We start from the raw sequence: 24819 nt of genomic DNA, 5'->3' as shown, positions 1-24819 counted from the left end.
GGTTTTCTTTTTAAAATTGCGTGAATCCGCATTGTTTTAAAGCGTAGCACTTCAACATAGCTGAATCCCAAAACACTTTCCGTGAATAAAAATGGATCAAAATCTCAAGATATTACACTTGAATATATATCACAAAAAAGTTTGCTAAGAACATAAGAAATAGGAACAGGAGTAGGCCATATGGCCCCTTGAGCCTGCTCCGCTATTCAATAAGATCATGGCTGATCTGATCATGGACTCAGCTCCACTTCCCTGCCCACTCCCCATAACCCCTTATCCCCTTATCATATAAGAAACTGTCTATTTCTGTCTTAAATTTATTCAATGTCCCAGCTTCCACAGCCATCTGAGGCAGCGAATTCCACAGATTTACAACCCTCCGAGAAGAAATTTCTCCTCAGCTCTGTTTTAAATGGGCGGCCCCTTATTCTAAGATTATGCCCTCTAGTTCTAGTAGAGTGGACAAGGGAGAACCAGTGGATGTGATGTATTTGAACTTTCAAAAGACTTCTGACAAGGTCCCACACAAGAGATTGGTGTGCAAAATTAAAGCACATGGTATTGGGGGTAATGCACTGACGTGGATAGAGAACTGGTTGGCAGACAGGAAGCAGAGAGTCAGAATAAGCGGGTCCTTTTCAGAATGGCAGGCAGTAACTAGTGGGGTGCTGCAGGGCTCAGTGCTGGGACCCAAACATTTACAATATACATTAGTGATTTAGATGAAGGAATTGAGTGTAATATCTCCAAGCTGGGTGGCAGTGTGAGATGTGAGGAGGACGCTAAGAGGCTGCAGGGTGACTTGGACAGGTTAGGTGAGTGGGCAAATGCATGGCAGATGCAGTATAATGTGGATAAATGCGAGGTTATCCACCTTGTGGGCAAAAACACGAAGGCAGATTATCTGAATGGCGGCAGATTAGGAAAAGGGGAGGTGCAACGAGACCTGGGTGTCACGGTACATCAGTCATTGAAGGTTGGCATGCAGGTACAGCAGGCAGTGAAGGCAGCAAATGGTATGTTGGCCTTCATAGCTAGGAGATTTGAGTATAGGAGCAGGGAGGTCTTACTGCAGTTGTACAGGGCTTTGGTGAGGCTTCACCTGGAATAGTGTGTTCAGTTTTGGTCTCGTAATCTGAGGAAGGACATTCTTGCTATTGAGGGAGTGCAGCGAAGGTTCACCAGACTGATTCCCGGGATGGCAGGACTGACATATGATGAGAGACTGGATCGACTGGGCCTGTATTCACTGGAGTTTAGAAGGATGAGAGGGGATCTTATAGAAACATATAAAATTCTGACAGGACTGGACATGTTAGAAGCAGGAAGAATGTTCCCGATGTTGGGGAAGTCCAGAACCAGGGGACACTGTCTAACGATAAGGGGTAAGCCATTTAGGACTGAGATGAGGAGAAACTTCTTCACTCAGAGAATTGTGAATCTGTGGAATTCCTTACCACAGAGAGTTGTTGATGCCAGTTCATTGGATATATTCAAGAGGGAGTTAGATATGGCCCTTACGGCTAAAGGGATCAAGGGGTATGGAGAGAAAGCAGGAAAGGGGTACGGAGGTGAATGATCAGCCATGATCTTATTGAATGGTGTTGCAGGCCCGAATGGCCTACTCCTGCACCTCTTTTCTATGTTTCTATGTTTAGTCTCCCCCATCAGTGGAAATATCCTCTCTGCATCCACCTTGTCAAGCCCCCTCATAATCTTATACGTTTCGATATGATCACTGCTCATTCTTCTGAATTCCAATGAGTAGAGGCCCAACCTACTCAACCTTTCCTCATAAGTCAACCCCCTCATCCCCAGAATCAACCTAGTGAACCTTCTCTGAACTGCCTCCAAAGCAAGTATATCCTTTCGTAAATATGGAAACCAAAACTGCACGCAGTATTCCAGGTGTTGCCTCACCAATACCTTATACAGCTGTAGCAAGACTTCCCTGCTTTTATACTCCATCCGCTTTGCAATAAAGACCAAGATTCCATTGGCCTTCCTGATCACTTGCTGTACCTGCATACTATCTGTTGTGTATGGAGAAAGGGTCAGACTGAACACTGAGCTCAAAGTAAAGTGTGACCTTAGTCTTTTATTGCAGGTCTCCAGAGTGCCTCTCCAACCTGTGAAGCCTCCTTAAATACCTGTGCTCCCAACGGATTGTGGGATCCCTTTGGACTTGAGAGGATGGCTGTACAGAGTAAATACAAGTCCACATATAAAACAACACTCCCTTCCCAAATCAATAGTGTAACTATTTACAATGTGAGTCGACCTGGGGCCCTTCTTGCTCTGGTTGATCGTCTCAGTGTGAAAGCTGGTGTTGTTGAATCATTTGTTGGGCCCTCATTGGGCTGCTGTGGAGCTGGTCTTGCTGGGCTGCCTGGTGTGTTGGGCCCTGCAGGGCTGCTCTGGATGATGGGTTCGGCTTCGTGGTCAACGGTGGTGCCGGTTGCCACTGGTGTGTATGTTGGGGGATCAAAAAAGATAGGGTCCAAGATGGGTTGCTCAGGATAGTCTGTGAATCTCAGTTTGATTTGGTCTAAGTGTTTCTGGTGAATGAGTCCATTTGAAAGTTTGACCCGAAACGCCCTGCTTCCCTCTTTGGCCACGACAGTGCCGGGAAGTCACTTGGGACCTTCTCCATAATTTAATACAAATACAGGATCATTGATTTCAATCTCGCATGACACATTTGCGCTCTCATGGTATGCACTTTGTTGAAGCCGCCTGCTCTCTACCTGTTCATGTAGATCAGGGTGAACTAACAAGAGCCTTGTCTTAAGTGCTCTTTTCATGAGCAGTTCAGCAGGTGGGATCCCAGTGAGTGAGTGGGGTCTTGTGCAGTAGCTAAGCAGGACTCGGGATAGGCGAGTCTGCAGTGAGCCTTCAGTTACCCTCTTCAAGCCTTGCTTGATGGTTTGCACTGCTCTCTCTGCCTGACCATTGGACATTGGTTTAAATGGGGCAGATGTGACATGTTTGATCCCGTTACAGGTCATGAATTCTTTGAATTCAGCACTGGTAAAACATGGCCCGTTGTCGCTCACCAGGACATCGGGTAAGCCGTGTGTGGCAAACATGGCCCGCAGGCTTTCGGTAATGGCAGCGGACGTGCTAGCCGACATTATCTCACATTCAATCCACTTGGAGTATGCGTCTACAACCACAAGGAACATTTTAGCCAAGAACGGGCCTGCATAGTCGACGTGTACCCTAGGCCACGGTTTGGAGGGCCAAGACCATAAATTTAGCGGCGCCTCCCTGAGTACATTGCTTAACTGCGAGCTTGTATTACATCTGTGAATGCAGGACTCTAAGTCTGCATCGAAACCGGGCCACCACACGTGGGATCTGGCTATCGCTTTCATCATTACGATGCCTGGGTGGGTATTGTGGAGGCCATTGATGAAGGTGTCTCTGTCCTTCTTGGGGAACACTACTCGATTGCCCCACAGAAGGCAGTCTGCCTGTATAGATATTTCATCTTTGCGCTGCTGGAACGGCTTTATCACTTCCTGCATTTCCACTGGGACACTGGACCAGCTTCCGTGAAGCGCACAGCTTTTGACTAGAGATAATAAGGGGTCCTGGCTTGTCCAGGTTTTGATCTGTCGGGCAGTGACGGGTGATTGCTCACTCTCAAATGCTTCCATAACCATGGCTAGATCTGCGGGCTGCGCCGGTGGGCAATGGCAGCCTACTGAGAGCATCGGCACAGTTTTCTGTGCCTGGCCTGTGGCGGATGGCGTAGTTGTGTGCGGACAATGTGAGCGCCCATCTCTGGATGCGGGCCGATGCGTTGATATTTATCCCTTTACTCTCGGAAAACAGGGATATAAGTGGCATATGGTCAGTTTCCAATTTGAATTTTAGCCCAAACAGATATTGATGCATTTTCTTTACCCCATAGACACACGCTAACGCTTCTTTTTCAATCATGCTGTAAGCTCTCTCAGCCTTAGACAGACTCCTGTATGCATAAGCAACCGGTTGCAGTTTCTCGAAATCATTAGCTTGTTGCAATACACACCCGACGCCATATGACGACGCATCACATGCTAGTACCAAACGCTTACATGCAATTTGTTTGAGCATAACAATTTTCTCACTTTTACAAAGGCATTTTCTTGGCTTTTGCCCCAAACCCATTCGCCCCCTTTTCGTAGTAAGACATGCAGTGGTTCTAGCAGTGTGCTGAAACCTGGTAAGAAGTTACCAAAGTAGTTCAGGAGTCCCAGAAACGACCGCAACTCCGTCACATTCTGTGGCCTCGGTGCGTTCTCGATTGCCTCCGTCTTCGCATTGGTGGGCCTGATGCCGTCCACCGCAATCCTCCTTCCCAATTCAGGCACCAGGAAAACGCACTTCGAGCGTTTTAATCTAAGCCCCGCGCGGTTGAGTCGACTAAGAACCTCCTCCAGATTCTGCAGGTGCTCGACTGTGTTCCAACGTGCGACCAAGATGTCATCCTGGAAGACCACAGTGTTCGGGACTGACCAGTAAACTTTCCATGTTTCTCTGGAATATCGCTGCCGCTGATCGGGTTCCAAACAGGCATCTGTTATAAACAAAAAGACCTTTGTGCGTGTTGATGCAGGTGAGGGCCTTCGATGATTCCTCCAGTTCCTGCGTCATGTAGGCTGAAGTCAGATCCAGCTTCGTGAATATCTTTCCTCCCGCCAGCGTTGCAAAGAGGTCGTCGGCTTTTGGAAGCGGGTATTGGTCCTGCAGGGAGAAACGATTGATAGTTACTTTGTAATCACCACAGATTCTGACGGTGCCGGCTTCCTTGAGGACTGGGACAATAGGACTGGTCCACTCGCTGAACTCGATCGGTGAAATGATGCCCTCTCTTTGCAGCTGGTCCAGCTCGATCTCTACCCTTTCTCTCATCATGTACGTTACTGCTCTCGCCTTGTGATGGATGTGTTGCGCCCCCAGAATTAGGCGGATCTGCACTTGTGCTCCTTGGAATTTCCCGATGCCTGGTTCGAACAGCGAAGGAAATTTGTTTCAGATCTGGGCACACGAAGTGTCGTCAGCGGGCGATAATGCTCGGACGTCGTCCCAGTTCCAGCATATCTTTCCCAGCCAGCTCCTGCCGAGCAGCGTGGGACCATCGCCCGGTACCACCCAGATGGACCGCTCCATCGTAGGAGACCTTTATGGTAGCACTGCCGATTACAGGAATCAGTTCTTTTGTGTAAGTTCTTAGTTTCTTGCGAACTGGAGTTAAGACTGGCCTTGAGGCCTTGTTGCACCACAACCTTTCGAGTGTCTTTTTGCCCATGATGGACTGGCTCGCACCCGTGTCCAGCTCCATTGACACCAGGAGTCCATTTAGTTCAACATTCAGCATTATTGGGGGACAATTCGTGGTGAATGTGTGCACCCCATGTACGTCTGCCTCCTCTATCTAAGGCTCTGGTTTGTCGTGGTCCTCCGTGGATTTGTCCTCCTCTGCAATATGGTGGTTTGCAGGTTTAACAGGCTTAGCAGCTCGCCTGCACACTCGTTGGAGGTGTCCCATTATTCCACAGCCCTTGCAAACGTACTCTTTGAATCGGCATGAGTGGAAACGATGATCACCCCCACAAGGTGTTAATGGCCTTGCATTCATCACCCTTGATGGTGGACTCTGAGTCATCTGCGGACGTGCAGCTGCAGGCGTGTGTGATCTGCCCTGTCCGTTACAATTCGAAAACATCACCACTTTGTTCACAGTATTTGTAGCAGCACTTGTGTGCTGAGCGATTTGCTTCGTATTGTCACTGGTGGCAAAGAACACCTGGGCTATCACTATGGCCTTACTCAAGGTTGGGATCACTACAGTCAAAAGTTTGCAAAGTTTCATGGTCAATGCCAAGTATGAAAAAGTCTCTGAGCATGTGCACCAAATGTCCTTCAAATTCGCAATGTCTTGCAAGGCGTCTTAACTCAGCGACATAACTCACCACTTCCTGGCCTTCAGACCTTTTGTACGTGTAGAACAGGTACCTCGCCATCAGAACGCTTTCCTTCGGATTCAAATGTTCTCGGACCAGTGTGCACAAATCGTCGTACGATTTCTCTGTGGGTTTCGCTGGAGTGAGCAGATTCTGCATGAGGCCATATATTGGTGCCCCACAGACGGTGAGGAGGATCACTCTTCATTTGGCAGCGCTCTCTTCCCCATCTAGCTCATGGGCCACGAAGTATTGGTCGAGTCGCTCCACAAAAGTTTCCCAATCATCTCCCTACGAAAATTTCTCCAGGATGCCCACTGTTCTCTGCATCTTTGGGTTCGCCATCTGTATCTTGTCACCAGTTGTTGTGTATGGAGAAAGAGTCAGACTGAACACTGTGAGCTCAAAGTAAAGTGTGACCTTAGTCTTTTATTGCAGGTCTCCAGAGTGCCTCTCCAACCTGTGAAGCCTCCTTAAATACCTGTACTTCCAAGGGATTGTGGGATCCCTTGTGACTCCAGGGGATCAGCCCTCTGGTGGCTGTACAGAGTAAATACAAGTCCACATATATAACACTATCCTTTTGCGTTTCATGCACAAGTACCCCCAGGTCCCGCTGTGCTGTGACACTTTGCAATCTTTCTCCATTTAAATAATAACTTGCTCTTTGATTTTTTTCTGCCAAAGTGCATGACCTCACACTTTCCAACATTATACTCCATCTGCCAAATTTTTGCCCACTCACTTAGCCTGTCTATGTCCTTTTGCAGATTTTTTGTGTCCTCACACATTGTTTTCCTCTCATCTTTTTATCATCAGCAAACTTGGCTAAATTACACTCAGTCCCTTCTTCCAACTCGTTAATATAGATTGTAACTAGTTGGGGTCCCAGCACTGAGCCCTGCGGCACCCCACTAGTTACTGGTTGCCAACCAGAGAATGAACCATTTATCCCGACACTCTGTTTTCTGTTAGTTAGCCAATCCTCTATCCATGCTAATATATTACCCCCAACCCCATAAACTTTTATCTTGTGCAGTAACCTTAAGAGAAGCTATAAAAACAGATGTGCCATTTGAAACAGTCAACCATGCCTATGTCTTTTTGTTTATTTGTGTAACACTCTTATCTGTAAATAAATCTGGGCAGTAGTTTTGGCCTACTTTGCAGCAGCCTGATGGTGTGATATTTTCCACTGTCTGAGATGACAGGAGAACATTATAGGCATCCTACACATTTTCCAATGAACAATTTTTTTGGACTTTAAGCAATTTTGATTTGGGGTTCATTGTTAGACCTAGAGTAGGCTAAGCCAAATATGGCAGAGAATAAAGACACAAGATTCAGTTCATAGCATCTGCTTATGGAAATTGTTGTCTAAACGTTTACATGAGTAAAACTTTCGGGAGAAAGCACAAACGGCAGCAATCACCATTTAAGAATGGTTAAAACTGCAAATACTCAGATAAATCATGCTGCAGAAAGTGTCTCTGGTTTTGTTTCTCTAAATGTTACCAATCATTTCTATGACACCCTGCCGCTGATGCTATATAAAAATGAATGTGGCTATTGAAGTGATCAAAAGAAACCAGGATTTTAGATGACATGATATGAAATGTATTTTATCCACTCAAAATAGAAAAAAAGAATCTCTATGATTGGAATATTGGACGAGATCAATTTATATGTGGTAATGTGGAACTGATATTGTCAGGTTCCGGTGTATTGATTTCCAATCTGATTAGACAACATACAGTATTCTGGGATTTCCAGTTGAACAATACAGACCAGGAGTTGGAACTATTGTTGATCTTGGCTGTCCAGATACTTCAAGTGCTTTCCTCTCAACTTCTGCAGAAGAAATTAAAGTTAACACTTCAGACAAATTGCACAACTACGAGGAACAGTTTTCTATTTGTGTGGACTATGTTTGTCTTGTGTATATTTTTGTGGTAAGCTGGAACCAAATAACGCTAACTACATGTTAGTCATGTGGTTAGCAAGGGCCAATCAGATTCTCCACAAACATAGAAAGCAGACATTACATTTCCATGCCTACTCAAATTTTAAGTAATTTCAAACAACTTCAACCATTTAAAGGTTATAACTGAATGTGTGTGTAAACAGGCTGAACTAACATTGAAATATTTAAAATGTACACATTGAAAAATTCAACTTCTATCTGAAATGTTGACTCAGTCGCATGAAGGTCGAGGCAGGGTCAAGGCCTCGGGTCCTGGACAAGCCGACATCAAAATTTATGAATAAGGCCAGTCAGCTGATGATGTCTACTCAATTCAAAAAAAATTCCAAATGGTTTCTGTGAACATTGCCACAGAAGATTAGCTGGTGATTTTTAAAACCAAAGTTCATTAAAGAAACATTGTTCCAAAATAGTTTACAAACTAACAAGCCTGACTGGTCTTTGTGACCCTGTAAATTAATTGGAATAGTTTTTAATGCAACTTTTATAAATGTCTACATAAGGTATACGTGATACTTTAATCAAACCTATAGGTAGAAACATAGAACTCTACAGCGCAGGAGGTTGTTATTTCGGCCTATCATGTCCGCGCCGGCCGACAAAAAGCCACATGGCCCTCGGTCAGCAGCCCTTAAGGTTACATATAAACCTATGAACAATGGCGGACAGGTAAAGAGCATCCGGCCCAACTAGTCTGCCCCACACAACTGCGATACCCCATGCATCGCAACATATTACACTCCACCCCAACCAGAGCCATGCGATCTCCTGGGAGAGGCAAAAAAAGAGGTAAAACCCAGGCCAATTTGGGAAAAAAATCAGGGAAAATTCCTCTCCGACCCATCCAGGCAATCGAAATTAGTCCAGGAGATCACTCTGGCCGTATTCGATTCCCTGAAGTACTTATCATCATATCTGCGCCAGTCAACAAGAGGTTATCCAGCCTAATCCCACTTACCAGCTCTAGGTCCATAACCCTGCAGGTTACGGCACTTCAAGTGCCTATCCAAGCACATTTTAAAATATGTGGTGAGGGTTTCTGCCTCTACCACCCTTCCAGGCAATGAGTTCCAGAACCCCGTGAAGAAGCTTCCCCTCAAGTCCCCTCTAAACCTTCCACCAACCACTTTAAAAGTATGCCCTCTCGTAATTGACCCCTCCACCAAAGGAAATAGGCCCTTGCTATCCACTATATCCAGGTCCCTCAAATTTTTGTACACCTCAATGAGGTTTCTTCTCAGCCTCCTCTGTTCCAAGGAGAACAAATCCAGCCAATCTGTCCTCATAGCTAAGATTCCCCATTCCAGGCAGCATCCTCATAAATCTCCTCTGCACCCTCTTCAGTACAATCAAGTCCTTCCTATAATACGGTGACCAGAACTGCACACAATATTCCAGCTGTGGCCTAACCAGAGTATTATACAATTTAAGCATAACCTCCCTGCTCTTATATTCTATGCGTCGGCCAATAAAGGCAAGCATTCCGTATGCCTTCTTAACCACCTTATCTGCTGGGTCTGCTACTTTCAGGGATCTGTGGACAAGCACTCCAAGGTCCCTTTGTTCATCTACTCTTCTAAATGGCTTGCCGTTTAATGTGTATACCCTTTCCTTATTAGCCCTCCCCAAGTGCATTACCTCACACTTCTCCAAATTAAATTCCATTTGTCACTGCTCTGCCCACCTGACCAGTAGATTGATATCCTCCTGCAGTCCATGACTTTCCTCTTCATTATCAACCATACAGCCAATTTTAGTGTCATCTGCAAACTTCTTAATCATACCCCCTATATTCAAATCTTGATTATTGATGTATACCACAAAAAGCAAGCGACCCAGTACTGTGCCCTGCGGAACCCCACTGGAAACATCCTTCCAGTCACAAAAACATCCATCAACTTTGTTTCCTACCTCGAAGCCAATTTTGGATCCAACTTGCCACTTTGCCCTGGATCCCATGGGCTTTTATCTTTGTGATCAGTCTGCCATGTGGGATCTCATCAAAAGCTTTGCTGAAGTCCATCTACACTACATCCGGAAACACTGCCCTCATTGATCCTCCTGGTTACCTCCTTGAAAAATTCAATCAGGTTAGTCAAACACGATCTTCCCTTAACAAATCCGTGCTAACTCTCCCTGATTAATCCTTGCCTTTCTAAATGTAGATTTATCCTGTCCTTCAGGACTTTTTCCAATAATTTTCCCACCACTGAGGTTAGGCTGACAGACCTGTAATTACTCAGCCTATCCCTTTCTCCCTTCTTAAACAAGGGTACTACATTAGCAGTCCTCCAATCCTCCGGCACCATGCCCAAATCCAAAGACTACTAGTAGGTATTGCTAAGTAATCAAATACCTTTCACAGGTGATAGCACATTGCTCAACTTGCTGCAAGTGTACCTCTGGGGTTTAAACTTTGCCAGACTACATAAGCCCTGGTAAAGCTCATTGTTAAAGAAATAATGGGAGAATGGCTGCTTTTCTCCACATTTAATGACTTGCTAACAAAATTGCATTTTCAGAAAGCTCACATTCAAAAATGTGTGATTTCATTAGTAGGCCGTTAATCATAGAAAAAGCAAACATTCACTCCTCATCTCGACTCTATTTTTTCTCCCCTTGTCCACTCTCTTCCCACTTACATCCGTGATTCCTCAGACACCCTCCGTCACTTTAACAGTTTCCAGGTCCCAACCATCTCCTTTTCACCATGGACGTCCAGTACCCCACACTTCCATCCCCCACCAGGATGGCCTGAGGGCGCTCCGCTTCTTCCTCAAGCAGAGACCTAACCAGACCCCATCCACCATCACCACCCTCAGCCGCCTGGCTGAACTTGTTCTCACATTGAACAACTTCTCCTTTATCTCCACTCACTTCCTCCAAATTAAAGGTGTTGCTATGGGAACTCACAATGGTCCTAGCTATGCCTGCCTTTTTGTGGGATATGTGGAACATTCTTTGTTCCAGTCCTACTCTGGTCTCCTCCCTCACCTCTTTTTCCGGTACATTGATGACTGTATCAGTGCCATTTCCTGCTCTCGCCCTGAACTTGAAAATTTCATTCACTTTGCATCCAATTTCCACCCTTCCCTCACCTTCACATGGTCCATCTCCGAATCTTCCCTTCTTTGACTTCTCCGTCTCCATCTCCATCTCTACCTCTAAGGCTTTCGACCAGTATCCACTATAAGCCCACTGACTCCCACAGCTACCTGGACTACACTTCCTCCCACCCTACATCCTGTAAGGACTCTATTCCAGTCTCTCCGTCTCCATCATATCTACTCAGACGACGCCACCTTTCACACTAATGCCTCTGACATGTCTGCCTTTTTCCTCAACAAAGGATTCCCCTCCGCCGTGGTTAACATAGCCCTCGACCATGTCCGTTCTATTTCCCACACTTCTACTCTCACTCCTTCCTCTCCCTCTCAGAACCACGACAGGGTTCCCCTTGTCCTCACCTTTCACCCAACTAGCCTCCACGTTCAACGGATCATCCTCCACCATTTCCGCCACCTCCAGCGTGATCCCACCACCAATCACATCGTCCCCTCCCCTCTCAGCATTCCGAAGGGACCGCTCCCTCCGTGACACGCTGGTCCATTCCGCACTCACCCCCAGCACCCCTTCCCCTTCCCACATCACCTTTCCGTGCAAGCGCAGGAGATGCAACACCTGCCCTTTTACCTCCTCCCTTCCCACTGTCCAGGGCCCCAAATACTCCTTCCAGATGAAACAGCGATTTACTTGTACTTCTTTCAATTTAGTATACTGTATTCGCTGCTCACGATGTGGTCTCCTTTACAACATGGAGACCAAGTGTAGATTGAGTGACCGCTTTGTGGAGCAGCTCCATTCAGTCTGTAAGTGTGACCCTGAGCTTCCAATTGCCTGTCACTTTAATTCTCCACTCCACTCCCTCTCTGACCTCTCTGTCTGTCCTCTGTCTCCTACACTGTTCCAGCGAAGCTCAACGCAAGCTCTATGAACAGTACCTCATCTTTCGTTTAGGCACTTTGCAGCCTTCTGGACTCAACATTGAGTTCAACAATTTCAGAGCGTAACCGCTGCTAATCTTTGGCTCCCCCCCACCCCCCACCTCCCCACCTCCAGAGCCTGTTTCTTTCTTCCTTTTTTCTCCTTGTCTCTAATGGCAGTTGGTCATTATCTCATCATTCACACCCTATCTTGACGAATGTTTTTCTAACTCCTGTATTACCATTTGAATTTGGGCAATCATCCCTTTTGTCTCTCTAATCTCTTCTATCTTCCAATCTATCACAGACCTTCCCTTTTGTTCTTTCTTCCCCTCCCCCTTTCAGTGCTTGTTAAAAATCTGTTCTTTCCGAACACTCTCCAGTTCTGACGAAGGGTCGTCGACCCGAAACGTTAACTCTGCTTCCTCTCCACAGATGCTGCCTGACCCGCTGAGATTTCCCACATTTTCTGCTTTTATTCAGTCTTCTCATGTTTTTTTACTTACAATGGAAATTTCACCCCTATTTGATTATTTACTATTTGAAATTCTTAAGAATAAAGCACCACCACTCACTGGAGACTGAAAAGGAGCTTATCCATCGAGGAAGTGGTAAGGATCTTATCCCATTTGCAGAGGAAGCCTGATAATTTTCCTGTCCTGGTAGTTTCTGAACACGAACCATTCCTCCCAAAGTGTTAATCACACCACTGGAATAAAACACAAAAAAGGACAATGCGTCAGTGGGAATAATTTAGCACTTCAATTTGGGAAAGGGCAATTTGGCAATTGGTTGTCATATTTCCTACATTACAATAGTGACTATAAAGTCGTTCAATGACTGAAGCCCTTTGGGACATCCTGAGGTCATTAAAACTGACCTTCCCTCTATCATAAGGTCAGAAGTGGAGATGTTCGCTGATGATTGCACAGTGTTCAGTTCCATTTGCAACTCCTCAGATAATGAAGCAATACATGCCTGCATGCAGCAAGACCTGGACAATATTCAGACTTGGGCTGATAAGTGGCTAGTAACATTCGCGCCACATAAGTGTCAGGCAATGATTATCTCCAACAAGCGAGAGTAATCACTGCCCTTGACATTCAACATTATTACTGTCATGTATTCAACCAGCATTGTAACCCATGTATAATCTGACCTAAGTTGTACACTGTGAGAACAATGACCACTAGGTGGGAGACACTCCTAACCTGGACCTTCAGGTATAAAAGGGGAACTTCACCCACCTTCATCACTTGAGTGCTAAGGAATAAAGGACAGGTCACAGATTGACCTTCTCTCAAGCATGGGCCTCGTGTGCATTTATACTGTATAGTAAGGTCGTATTAATGGCGACAAGAAACTGGGATTTAAACCACACGAGCATGGCCACTAGCAGAACAGACGAGAGGTACTGTGTTAAAGAATGGTTGGGACAAAGATTCAACATTGTTAAAGCAGCACACAGTTCTCCAGGCAGACAAGGGCAATCGGGCATGCCCCAACATGTAGTCGAACCCAGAGGGGGAGTTCGACAGAGACAATAGCAAGCTGAATGGTGATTCACGCCATTGCAAGGGACAATGCGGCCAGTAATGGGGCCATCAACACCTGTTAATGGCGCATTCAAGGACAGTCACGGGGCAGTCAGGGACAATCGACTGGCAAGGGACCTTTTGTTTCAAACAACAGCTCATGTTGGAGGCATGGAGGCACACACTCAGCCGGAGTTTGCAGAGATGAGCAAAATACCTGCAGAAATTGCAGAAGTGAACGCTGGGAGAAATCGCTGGAAGCTGAAGTTCAGCGAGTTCATGTGGAGCACGTATACAGTTCATACACCAGGACGCCACCGATAATGATGAAAGTGCTCCTCAATGGCATCCCAGTATCAATGGAGCTAGACACAGGGACCAGCCAGTCCCTGATGGGTATCAAACAGTTTGAAAAGTTGTGGGCGTCCAAGGCCAGGAGGCCAAAATTATTGCCGATTGATGCACAGCTACGAACTTACACAAAGCAGATCATTCCGGTGCTAGGCAGCGCCATGATAGTCGTGACCCACAAAGATTCGGAGAACAGGTTGCCACTCAGGATTGTCCCAGGGGACGGTCCCGCACTACTGGGGAGGAGTTGGCTTGCTGTCATGAACTGGAAATGGGGCGATGTCAATGCAATTTCCTCTGTGGAGTGAGTATCATGCTCACAGATCCTGGACAAATTTGACTCATTATTTCAACCCGGCATCGGCACTTTCATGGGGGCCAAGGTAGTGATTCACATAAACCCGGACGCCAGGCCAGTATATCACAAGGCCAGAGCGGTGCCGTACATGATGCGGGAAAAGATAGAAGGCGAATTGGACTGCCTGCTGAGGGAAGGCATCATCTCGCCAGTCGAATTCAGTGACTGGGCGAGCCCAATCGTGCCGGTGCTCAAGGCGGATGGGGTCGGTCAGGATATGTGATTACTCGGCCACCATCAATCGGGTGTCACTCCAAGACCAGTACCCACTACCGAGAGCGGAGGACCTCTTTGCGACGCTATCCGGTGGCAAACTTTTTTCAAAATTGGACCTGACCTCAGCTTACATGACCCAGGAGCTGGCAAGTGAGTTGAAGAAGCTGACCACCATCACGACACACAAGGGGTTGTTTGAGTACAACAGATGTCCGTTCGGGATTCGCTCGGCCGCCGCAATCTTCCAACGAAATATGGAAAGCCTCCTCAAGTCGATTCCAGGGACGGTGGTTTTTCAGGACGACATCCTCATCACGGATTACGATACTGAAGAACACCTCCACAACCTGGAGGAGGTGCTATGCAGACTGGACCAGGTAGGGCTGCGAATGCAAAAGGCGAAGTGCGTCTTCCTAGCTCCAGAGGTAGAATTCCTGGGGATGAGGGTAGCAGCAGACGGGATCAGCCCTACTGCGTCCAAGACGGAAGTGATCCAGAAAGCACCCAGTCCCCGTAACACGACGGAGCTGCGTTCATTCCTGGGGCTCCTGAACTATTTTGATAACTTTCTTCCCAAATTGAGCATGCTGCTAGAGCCGCTACACGTGCTCCTACGCAAATGGGTCTAGGGGGACAGCCAGGAAAGGGCTTTTAATAGAGCACGCAATTTGTTATGTTCCAACACTCTGTTAACACTATATGACCCATGTAAGAAACTTGTGTTAACGTGCGCTGCGTCGTCCTATGGTGTCGGGTGTGTGTTGCAGCATGTCAATGCCAAGGGTCAGTTACAGCCGATAGCTTATGCCTCCAGGAGTCTGTCCCAGGTAGAAAGGGGTTACGGGATGGTAGAAAAGGAGGCACTCGTATGTGTATATGCTGTAAAGAAAATGCACCAGTACCTGTTTGGCAGGAAATTTGAGCTGGAGACAGATCACAAACCCCTAACGTCCCTTTTGGCCGACAACAAGGCCATAAATGCAAATGCGTCGGCCCGCATACAGAGGTGGGCACTCACGTTAGCCGCCTATGACTATACAATTCGGCACAGACCGGGCACCGAAAACTGCGCCGATGCACTCAGCAGGCTCCCACTAGCCACCACTGAGGGGGCTACCGAGCATGCTGCCGAGATGGTCATGGCTGTTGAAGCTTTCGGAACAGCCTGTCAGGTTAAAGTCTGGACAAATAGAGACCCGCTATTGTCTCTAGTCAAGAAATGTGTCCTGAATGGGGACTGGGCAGCAACGTACAGGGCATGCCCTGAGGAATTTAAACCATTTCACAGGCGCAGGGATGAACTCTCGATTCAGGCCAATTGCCTACTGTGGGGAAACCGCGTAGTCATGCCTCAGATGGGCAGAGAGGTGTTCATCAGAGAACTCCACAATGAGCACCCAGGCATTGTCATGATGAAGGCAATTGCCAGGTCACACGTTTGGTGGCCAGGGATAGACGCAGATCTGGAACTTTGTGTTCGCAGGTGCAACACATGTGCCCAGCTGGGCAATGCACCCAAGGAAGCCCCCCTTAGCCCCTGGCCCACCAAGCCTTGGTCACGCATCCATGTGGACTACGCAGGTCCTTTCATGGGAAAAATGTTTTTGGTTGTAGTAGACGCCTACTCCAAATGGATCGAGTGTGTCATTTTAAATTCAAGCACAGCCTCTGCCACGGTAAAAAGTCTACGGGCAATGTTCGCCGCCCACGGTCTACCGGACGTCTTGGTCAGCGACAATGGCCCGTGCTTCACAAGCACTGAATTCCAGGACTTCATGGCAGGCAATGGAATTAACCATGTCAGAACGGCACCGTTCAAGCCGGCCTCAAACGGCCAGGCAGAACGAGCATGGCAGATAATCAAACAGGGGATGCTCAGAATCCAAGGGGATTCCCTACAAACCCGCTTATCGCGCCTCCTGTTGGCTTATAGATCCCGACCACACTCGCTCACAGGGGTTCCACCCGCAGAGCTGCTAATGAAAAGGACGCTCAAAACCCGGCTATCCCTTATACACCCCACCATAAAGAAATTGTCGAGAGCAGGTGCCAGCCACAATATGACTACCATGACAGGAATGCGAGGGCGCGATGTATTGATGTAAATGATCCTGTTTTTGTCCTCAACTACGCTGCAGGGCCCAAATGGCTCGCAGGCACTGTGATTGCCAAAGAGGGAAATAGGATTCTGGTAGTTAAACTTACCAATGGACAAATCTGCCGCAAACACGTGGATCAAACAAAAAGGAGGTTCAGCAACCCCATAGAAGAAGCAGAGGAAGAACACGATATAGAGTTCACTCCACCACAAGTGACCGAACACCGGAACCAAAGGGAGGAGAGCCCAATCACTGTGGGCAGTCTGGATAGGCCTGAGGCACCGCAAACAGCAGACACTCAGGCCAGCGCCCAACAACCGGAGCCCCAACTCAGGCACTCTACAAGCGAGCGTAAACTACCAGAGAGACTCAACCTGTGATCCCAATAAGACTTTGGGGGTGAGTTGATGTCATGTATTCAACCAGCATTGTAACCCATGTATAATCTGACCTAAATTGTACACTGTGAGAACAATGACCACTAGGTGGGAGACACTCCTAACCTGGACCTTCAGGTATAAAAGGGGAAGTTCCACCCACCTTCATCACTTGAGTGATAAATTGAGGAATAAAGGACAGGTCACAGACTGACCTCTCAAGCATGGGCCTCGTGTGCATTTATACTGTATAGTAAGGACGTATCAATTACCATCACCGAATCCCCACCATCAATATTGTAGGAGTCACCATTGACCAGAAACTTAACTGCACCAGCCACATAAATATTGTGGCCACAAGAGCAGGTCAGAGACTGGATTTGCTGCAATGAGTGACTAACCTCCTGACTCCCCAAAGCCTTTCTACCATCTGCAAGGCACAAGTCAGACTCATGACCTCTACCACCTAGAAGGACAAGGGCAGCAGGCTCATGGGATCACTATCACCTCCAAGTTCCCCTCCAGTCACACACCATCCTGACTTGGAACTATATCGCCGTTCCTTCATCACTGGGTCAAAATCCTGAAACTCCCCTCTTAACAGCTCTGTGGGAGTACCTTTACCACAAGGACTGCAGCGATTCACCACCACCTTCTCAAGGGCAATAAATGCTGTTCTTGCCAGACCACATCCTAGGACCGAATATATACATATACACACATACATCACATATACATACATATATATATATATACATACAAGTTTTCACTATTGACCCCGATTATTTGCAGTTAATTATATAATGCTCCACGCCATATAGTCTATTGAAATATCATTTTGGCAATGGGCTTTATTATGCTTTTCGTTCCCCAAGGTTAAGTTCCAATACACAAATCTTAAACAAACCTATAATGGCACTTATTAATATACTTGCAGGAAACAATGCATTAGATCGACACCTAGAGGCCACTGCTGTGATAACAGGAACTTCAATACAGATCAAATTCAAATCTTCGGCGCCAGTGCCTCATCGTAACATGGAGCCCGCAAGATGCTTTTCCAGTAGAAATCCAAGAGCAACTAGCCCTTCGTACACACGCAATGTATTTTCGATTTTTGTCAATAACATTTTACATTATAAGAATACAAGGTCAATGAGAAGAGTAACAGGGGAACCAAAAAACAGATGGGAGGGGAGGAATCCAATAGTTACTTTGGCATAACTAACCCTTCGACTCACTCATTTTTCACGATTTTGTCTTAAAAAAGGCCTGGCCGCTATAACTACACTCCAAAGAGAAGTGAAGCGGCTATCAATAAAGTAAGATGCTCTGATGCAAACACTTGCTGGAATTCACCAGGTAAAGAGAAAATAACTATTCCAGCATGACACCTTGATCAAATTAATGGGAAACTCACATACAATCTTCACTATCCGTCTGTGATAATTCACGGTGAGGCATTGCCTCACATGCTGCCTCTGGCCATATTACAAGATAATCAACCAAGTTATAGCCATAGTGGTTTTCTGAAGTGATTTACCGTCTATTATAGTACTCCAACAAAATACTCCTCCAGTGGATTGTGCATTAAACGGTGGAAGGTTGATGCTCAGATGAGGGGCCCTTGAGATGCTTGTGCTTGGCAAAACTCGAGGAGCTTAGAGTCATGAGATTCCAGCTGCAGACTGCACCGTCTTAGAAACATAGAAAATAGGTGCAGGAGTAGGCCATTCGGCCCGTCGAGCCTGCACCACCATTCAATAAGATCATGGCTCATCATTCACCTCCGTACCCCTTTCCTGCTTTCTCTCCATACCCCTTGATCCCCTTAGCCGTAAGGGCCATATCTAACTCCCTCTTGAATATATCCAATGAACTGGCATCAACAACTCTCTGCGGTAGGGAATTCCACAGGTTAACAACTCTCTGAGTGAAGAAGTTTCTCCTCATCTCAGTCCTAAATGGCTTACCCCTTATCCTTAGACTGTGTCCCCTGGTTCTGGACTTCCTCAACATCGGGAACATTCTTCCTGCATCTAACCTGTCCAGTCCCGTCAGTATTTTATATGTTTCTATGAGATCCCCTCAAATTCTTCTAAACTCCAGTGAATACAGGCCCAGTCGATCCAGTCTCTCCTCATAAGTCAGTCCTGCCATTCTGGGAATCAGTCTGGTGAACCTTCGCTGCACTCCCTCAATAGCAAGAACGTCCTTCCTCAGATTAGGAGACTAAAACTGAATACAATATTCCAGGTGAGGCCCTGTACAACTGCAGTAAGACCTCTCTGCTCCTATACTCAAATCCCCTCACTATGAAGGCCAACAAACCATTTGCCTGATCATTCACCTACGTACCCCTTTCCTGCTTTATCTCCATACTCCTCCGAACTCCCGCTGCTCCTCTGAAATCCCGCGCCACCTCCCGACTTTTGGGCCTTTTATAGGCCGCTTCTCCGAACTCCTGCGCTGCCTCCCAACAGTTGGCCCTCTTACAGGCCGCTCCTCCGAACTCCCGCCGATTGCCGGGGCAGTCTGGCCCAGCTGGCTTTCTTACGCTGTGACAGGCATTGGTTGAGGGAGTGGCGAGGGAGAAGGTGTGTTGTCATGCTGAGAGGGGTCAACATGTGCCACTCCCATCAAGCCACTACGGCTCCCATGGGGCTACGGATCATCACTCACACTGATCTAGGGCGAGCAGACTGTATGAGATTCTGAGACATGGTTGAAGCCCCTATTCTTGGGGTCCAACAACATTTAGCAACTGGCAGAGATGGTAGAGCCTGAATAGCACTAATTTAAGCTGTGATCAAAGCTGTCAGAACTGGTGCCACAGATTCCTGTGCAGAGAGCTTATTTGCAGTGACCACAGAGGTGACTACACTCTCTATACTAGACTGCAGAATGCTAATATCACTGGCCAGAATTCGGTGCTCAGACATGCTACAGTAATTCATGGACAGGCTACCCAACACCTCCAATAATTGATGGGCATATCAAGCGGTTTCCTTTTTTAGACTGGTTGGTTGAAGTCGACAGCTCTGTCCTTTACAGCAGAGCTAGGACCGGGTCTTGCCCTTCCAGTGAGCTGTCTTCTGGGCTACCCTTTCCTCTAGCCCCTGTTCCTGCTCACGTGTTCTGTGCATCCTCCTCTAGCTCACTCTCTATTCCAATCAGGTGCTGACGCTTTAGAGGGGCGGAGTGAGTGAGGAGGCTTATCTCCCTCTATGTCTTCGCTCGCAGGGTTCAAGTGATTCAAGTGATGGGAAGAATCTACATAAAGGGGGGAGTGATAAGGGTCAGCTTGGCAGAAAAAGATAAGCCAGCAGGGTGTCACGCTGCATGTATGTATGATTGCTAGAGGAAACAGAAAAGGTAAAATAAAAAGGCAAACACCCCGCCGAGTGCTGGGTCCAGCCTCACCATTGCTGAAGCTCCTTGAACTACTTTCACCAATGATTAGCATTGGCTTCCTCCCCCTCACTGTGAGGGCCTAGAGGCTGGTTCCACACCCCCGGCATCCCTCTCAACAATGTTCTGGTCCTCTCCCTCTTTTTGCGGGACAAGCTGCCTCACAAGTTGCCGGAGTTGGTGTGTATCTTGTAAAGTGTTGTCCAGCTGTGTGAGACAGCTCCATATAGTGCACATGCTGAGAGGGAGAATCAGCAAGTTGCGAGAAGGAGGTGGCCATGTGCAAAGGAATGGTTCCAGTGAGAAATGTGTAAGCAATTAGAAGATAGCTGAAAGGCGTTCCATTTGTGAGCAGACGAGCTGTTGTGAAGGCATCAGCACCAGATGTGTGTGAGAGGAGAGATGGTGCAGGAACTGGATATGTTTGGGGAGAAGTATGTGGAGTGAGGGAGAGAAGTGTTTGTAGTATTGGGGGGAGAAGGTGTAATACAGAAAGATAGAGACAGCAAGACATCAGTCTCCCGCTTGCTGTCCTGGTCAGGTTGTTGAACCTCTTGAGGCAGTGAGCCTTGAGATGATGGTCCAGGCATTGACTATTTCAGTCACCTCCCTCCAGGCTTGCTGCTGACTGGGTTTACGGACCCTAATGCCATCTGAAGGAAGGACAGCCTACCGGTGTACCCTCACCTGCTCCACTGGGACCTCCACTGTTGTTTCATTGGACCTGGGGATTCTTGCCTTTGACATGCTGCTGCGAAGAAATCTCTGCACCAGCCATTATTTGCAATGCGTGAAATGACACCTCACTTCAAGGCGTGCTTCCACCCTTTAGATTTGTACTGGGACCGATGGAAATCCCACCCATCAATTAGGCGAGCTACCACTGTCCAAGCGTCAAAATTGGTCAGGTCTTCAGCTCATGTGATCAGGCGCCGGCCCAATCATCCCAACCACTGCAAACCGCACAAAGAGAAAAAAAAAATACCCCAATGAGCCTGGGGGTGGGGGGGAGGGGAAGGCTGGAGGGAGAGGGGGGGGGGGAGGGGGAGAGGGGGGGGGGAGAGGGAGTGGGCGAGGGAGGGAGGGGAGGGAAGGGCGAAGGGAAGGGCGGAGGGAGGGGAGGGAAGGGCGGAGGGAGGGGAGGGAGGGGAGGGAAGGGCGGAGGGAGGGGAGGGAGGGAAGGGAAGGGCGGAGGGAGGGAAGGGAAGGGCGGAGGGAGGGGAGGGAGGGGCGGAGGGAGGGAGGGAGGAGGGAGGAAGGGAGGGAGGGAGGAAGGAGGGCGGAGGGAGGGAGGAGGGAGGAGGGCGGAGGGAGGGAGGGAGGAGGGCGGAGGGAGGGAGGGAGGGAGGAGGGAGGGAGGAGGGCGGAGGGAGGACGGAGGAGGGCAGAGGGAGGGAGGGAGGAGGGTGGAGGGAGGGAGGGAGGGAGGGAGGGAGGGAGGGAGGGAGGAGGGAGGAGGGAGGGAGGGAGGGAGGAAGGAGGGAGGAAGGAGGGAGGAAGGAGGGAGGGAGGGAGGAGGGCGGAGGGCGGAGGGAGGGAGGGAGGGAGGGCGGAGGGAGGGAGAGAGGGAGGAGGGTGGAGGGAGGGAGGGAGGGAGGAGGGCGGAAGGAGGGAGGAGGGAGGGCGGAGGGAGGGAGGGAGGGAGGGAGGGCGGAGGGAGGGAGGGAGGGGGAGGAGAGAGGGCAGGAGGGCGGAGGGAGGAGGGCGGAGGGAGGGAGGAGGGCGGAGGGAGGGAGGGAGGAGGGCGGAGGGAGGGAGGAAGGCGGAGGGAGGGCGGCAGAGGTGCGGAGGGAGGGCGGCGGAGGTGCGGAGGGAGTAGGGTGGAGGGAGGAAGAAGGGAGGAAGCGAGGGAGGAAGGAGGGAAGAAGGAGGGAGGGAGGGAGGAAGGAGGGAGGGACATTGGGAGGGAGGAGGGAGGTAAGGGGTAGGGAGGTGGGGGTTAGGGAGGAGGGAGGTAGGGGGTAGGGAGGAGGGAGGTAGGGAGGAGGGAGGTAGGGGGTAGGGAGGAGGGAGGTAGGGGGTAGGGAGGAGGGAGGTAGGGGGTAGGGAGGAGGGAGGTAGGGGGTAGGGAGGAGGGAGGTAGGGGGTAGGGAGGAGGGAGGTAGGGGGTAGGGAGGAGGGAGGTAGGGAGGAGGGAGGTAGGGGGTAGGGAGGAGGGAGGTAGGGAGGAGGGAGGTAGGGGGTAGGGAGGAGGGAGGTAGGGGGTAGGGAGGAGGGAGGTAGGGGGTAGGGAGGAGGGAGGTAGGGGGTAGGGAGGAGGGAGGTAGGGGGTAGGGAGGAGGGAGGTAGGGGGTAGGGAGGAGGGAGGTAGGGGGTAGGGAGGAGGGAGGTAGGGGGTAGGGAGGAGGGAGGTAGGGGGTAGGGAGGAGGGAGGTAGGGAGGAGGGAGGTAGGGGGTAGGGAGGAGGGAGGTAGGGGGTAGGGAGGAGGGAGGTAGGGGGTAGGGAGGAGGGAGGTAGGGGGTAGGGAGGAGGGAGGTAGGGGGTAGGGAGGAGGGAGGGAGATAGGGGGTAGGGAGGAAGGGAGGTAGGGGTAGGGAGGAGGGAGGTAGGGGGTAGGGAGGAGGGAGGTAGGGGTAGGGAGGAGGGAGGTAAGGGGTAGGGAGGAGGGAGGTAGGGGGTAGGAAGGTAGGGAGGAGGGAGGTAGGGAGGAGGAAGGTAGGGAGGAGGGAGTTGGGGGTAGGGAGGTAGGGGGTAGGGAGGTAGGGGGTAGGGAGGAGGGAGGTAGGGGGTATGGAGGAGGGAGTAGGGAGGCGGGAGGTAGGGGAGGAGGGAGGTAGGGGGGTTGGGAGGAGGGAGGTAGGGAGGAGGGGGTAGGGAGGAGGGGGGTAGGGAGGAGGGGTAGGGAAGAGGGAGGAGGGCGGAGGGAAGGAGGGCGGAGGGAGGAGGGCAGTGGGAGGGAGGAAGCAAGGGAGGAAGAAGGGAGGGACGGAGGTAGAACTGAGGGACGGAGGTAGGAGGTAGGGAGGAGGGAGGTAGGGGGTGGGGGGTAGGGAGGAGGGAGTAGGGGGTAGGGAGGAGGGAGTAGGGAGGAGGGAGGTAGGGGGTAGGGAGGAGGGAGGTAGGGGGTAGGGAGGAGGGAGGTAGGGGGTAGGGAGGAGGGAGGTAGGGGGTAGGAAGGTAGGGAGGAGGGAGGTAGGAAGGAGGGAGGGAGGAGGGAGGTAGGAGGTAGGGAGGTAGGGGTAGGGAGGTGGGTAGGGGGTAGGGAGGTAGGGGGTAGGGAGGTAGGGGTAGGGAGGAGGGAGGTAGGGGGTATGGAGGAAGGAGTAGGGAGGAGGGAGGTAGGGGAGGAGGGAGGTAGGGGGGTAGGGAGGAGGGAGGTAGGGAGGAGGGGAGGAGGGAGGTGGAGGGGAGGGAGGTGGGAGGGAGGAGGGAGGTAGGGGGTAGGGGAGGAGGAAGGTAGGGAAGAGGGAGGTAGTGGGGAGGGAGGAGGTAGTGGGGAGGGAGGGAGGTAGTGGGGAGGGAGGGAGGTCGTGGGGAGGTAGTGGGGAGGGAGGGAGGTAGTGGGGAGGGAGGGAGGTAGTGGGGAGGGAGGGAGGTAGTGGGGAGGGAGGGAGGGAGGTAGGGAGGAGGGAGGTAGGGAGGAGGGAGGTAGGGGAAGGGAGGGAGGTAGGGGGAAGGAAGGGAGGAGGGCGGAGGTAGGGAGGGGAGGGCGGAGGTAGGGAGGGGAGGGCGGAGGGAGGGGAGGGCGGAGGGAGGGGAGGGCGGTGGGAGGGGAGGGCGGAGGGAAGGAGGGAGGAGGGCGTAGGGAAAGGGAGGAGGGCGGAGGGAGGGAGGGAGGGCGGAGGGCTGAGGGAGGGAGGGCGGAGGGAGGGAGGGCTGAGGGAGGGAGGGCGGAGGGAGGGAGCGAGGGAGGAAGAAGGGAGGGAGGGTGGGAAGAAGGGAGGGAGGGAGGGACCGAGGTACGGAGGAGGGAGGGAGGGGGTAGGGATAGGGGGTAGGGAGGAGTGAGGTAGGGGTAGGGAGGAGGGAGGTAGGGGTAGGGAGGAGGGAGGTAGGGGTAGGGAGGAGGGAGGTAGGGAGGAGGGAGGTAGGGGTAGGGAGGTAGGGGGGAAGGAGGAGGGAGGTGGGGGGAAGGAGGAGGGAGGTAGGGGGGAAGGAGGAGGGAGGTAGGGGGGAAGGAGGAGGGAGGTAGGGGGGAAGGAGGAGGGAGGTAGGGGGGAAGGAGGAGGGAGGTAGGGGGGAAGGAGGAGGGTGGTAGGAGGGAGGTAGGGGGGAAGGAGGAGGGAGGGGGGAAGGAGGAGGGAGGGGGGAAGGAGGAGGGAGGGAGGGGGGAAGGAGGAGGGAGGGAGGGGGGAAGGAGGAGGGAGGGAGGGGGAAGGAGGAGGGAGGGAGGGGGGAAGGAGGAGGGAGGGAGGGGGGAAGGAGGAGGGAGGGAGGGGGGAAGGAGGAGGGAGGTAGGGGGGAAGGAGGAGGGAGGTAGGGGGGAAGGAGGAGGGTGGTAGGAGGGAGGTAGGGGGGAAGGAGGAGGGAGGGGGGAAGGAGGAGGGAGGGGGGAAGGAGGAGGGAGGGAGGGGGAAGGAGGAGGGAGGGAGGGGGGAAGGAGGAGGGAG

General features: G+C 50.4%; 1 protein-coding gene across 1 annotated transcript in view; it reads right to left on the bottom strand.

The window, feature by feature from the left end:
• The window catches only part of coch (coagulation factor C homolog, cochlin (Limulus polyphemus)), a 55758-nt gene that overhangs the window by 19350 nt on the left and 11589 nt on the right, over nt 1-24819 (bottom strand). Inside the window, exons 3-4 of the mRNA XM_070877891.1 lie at nt 12497-12630; nt 7743-7805 (exon numbers count right to left, since the gene is read on the bottom strand). Of these exons, the coding sequence (XP_070733992.1) occupies nt 7743-7805; nt 12497-12630 (197 nt within the window). The remainder of the gene's footprint in view (nt 1-7742; nt 7806-12496; nt 12631-24819) is intronic.

The sequence above is a fragment of the Pristiophorus japonicus genome, chromosome 4 (genome assembly GCF_044704955.1).
Source record: "Pristiophorus japonicus isolate sPriJap1 chromosome 4, sPriJap1.hap1, whole genome shotgun sequence".
NCBI classification, from domain to species: domain Eukaryota; kingdom Metazoa; phylum Chordata; class Chondrichthyes; family Pristiophoridae; genus Pristiophorus; species Pristiophorus japonicus.
This window is presented reverse-complemented; position numbering and strand designations above follow the sequence as displayed.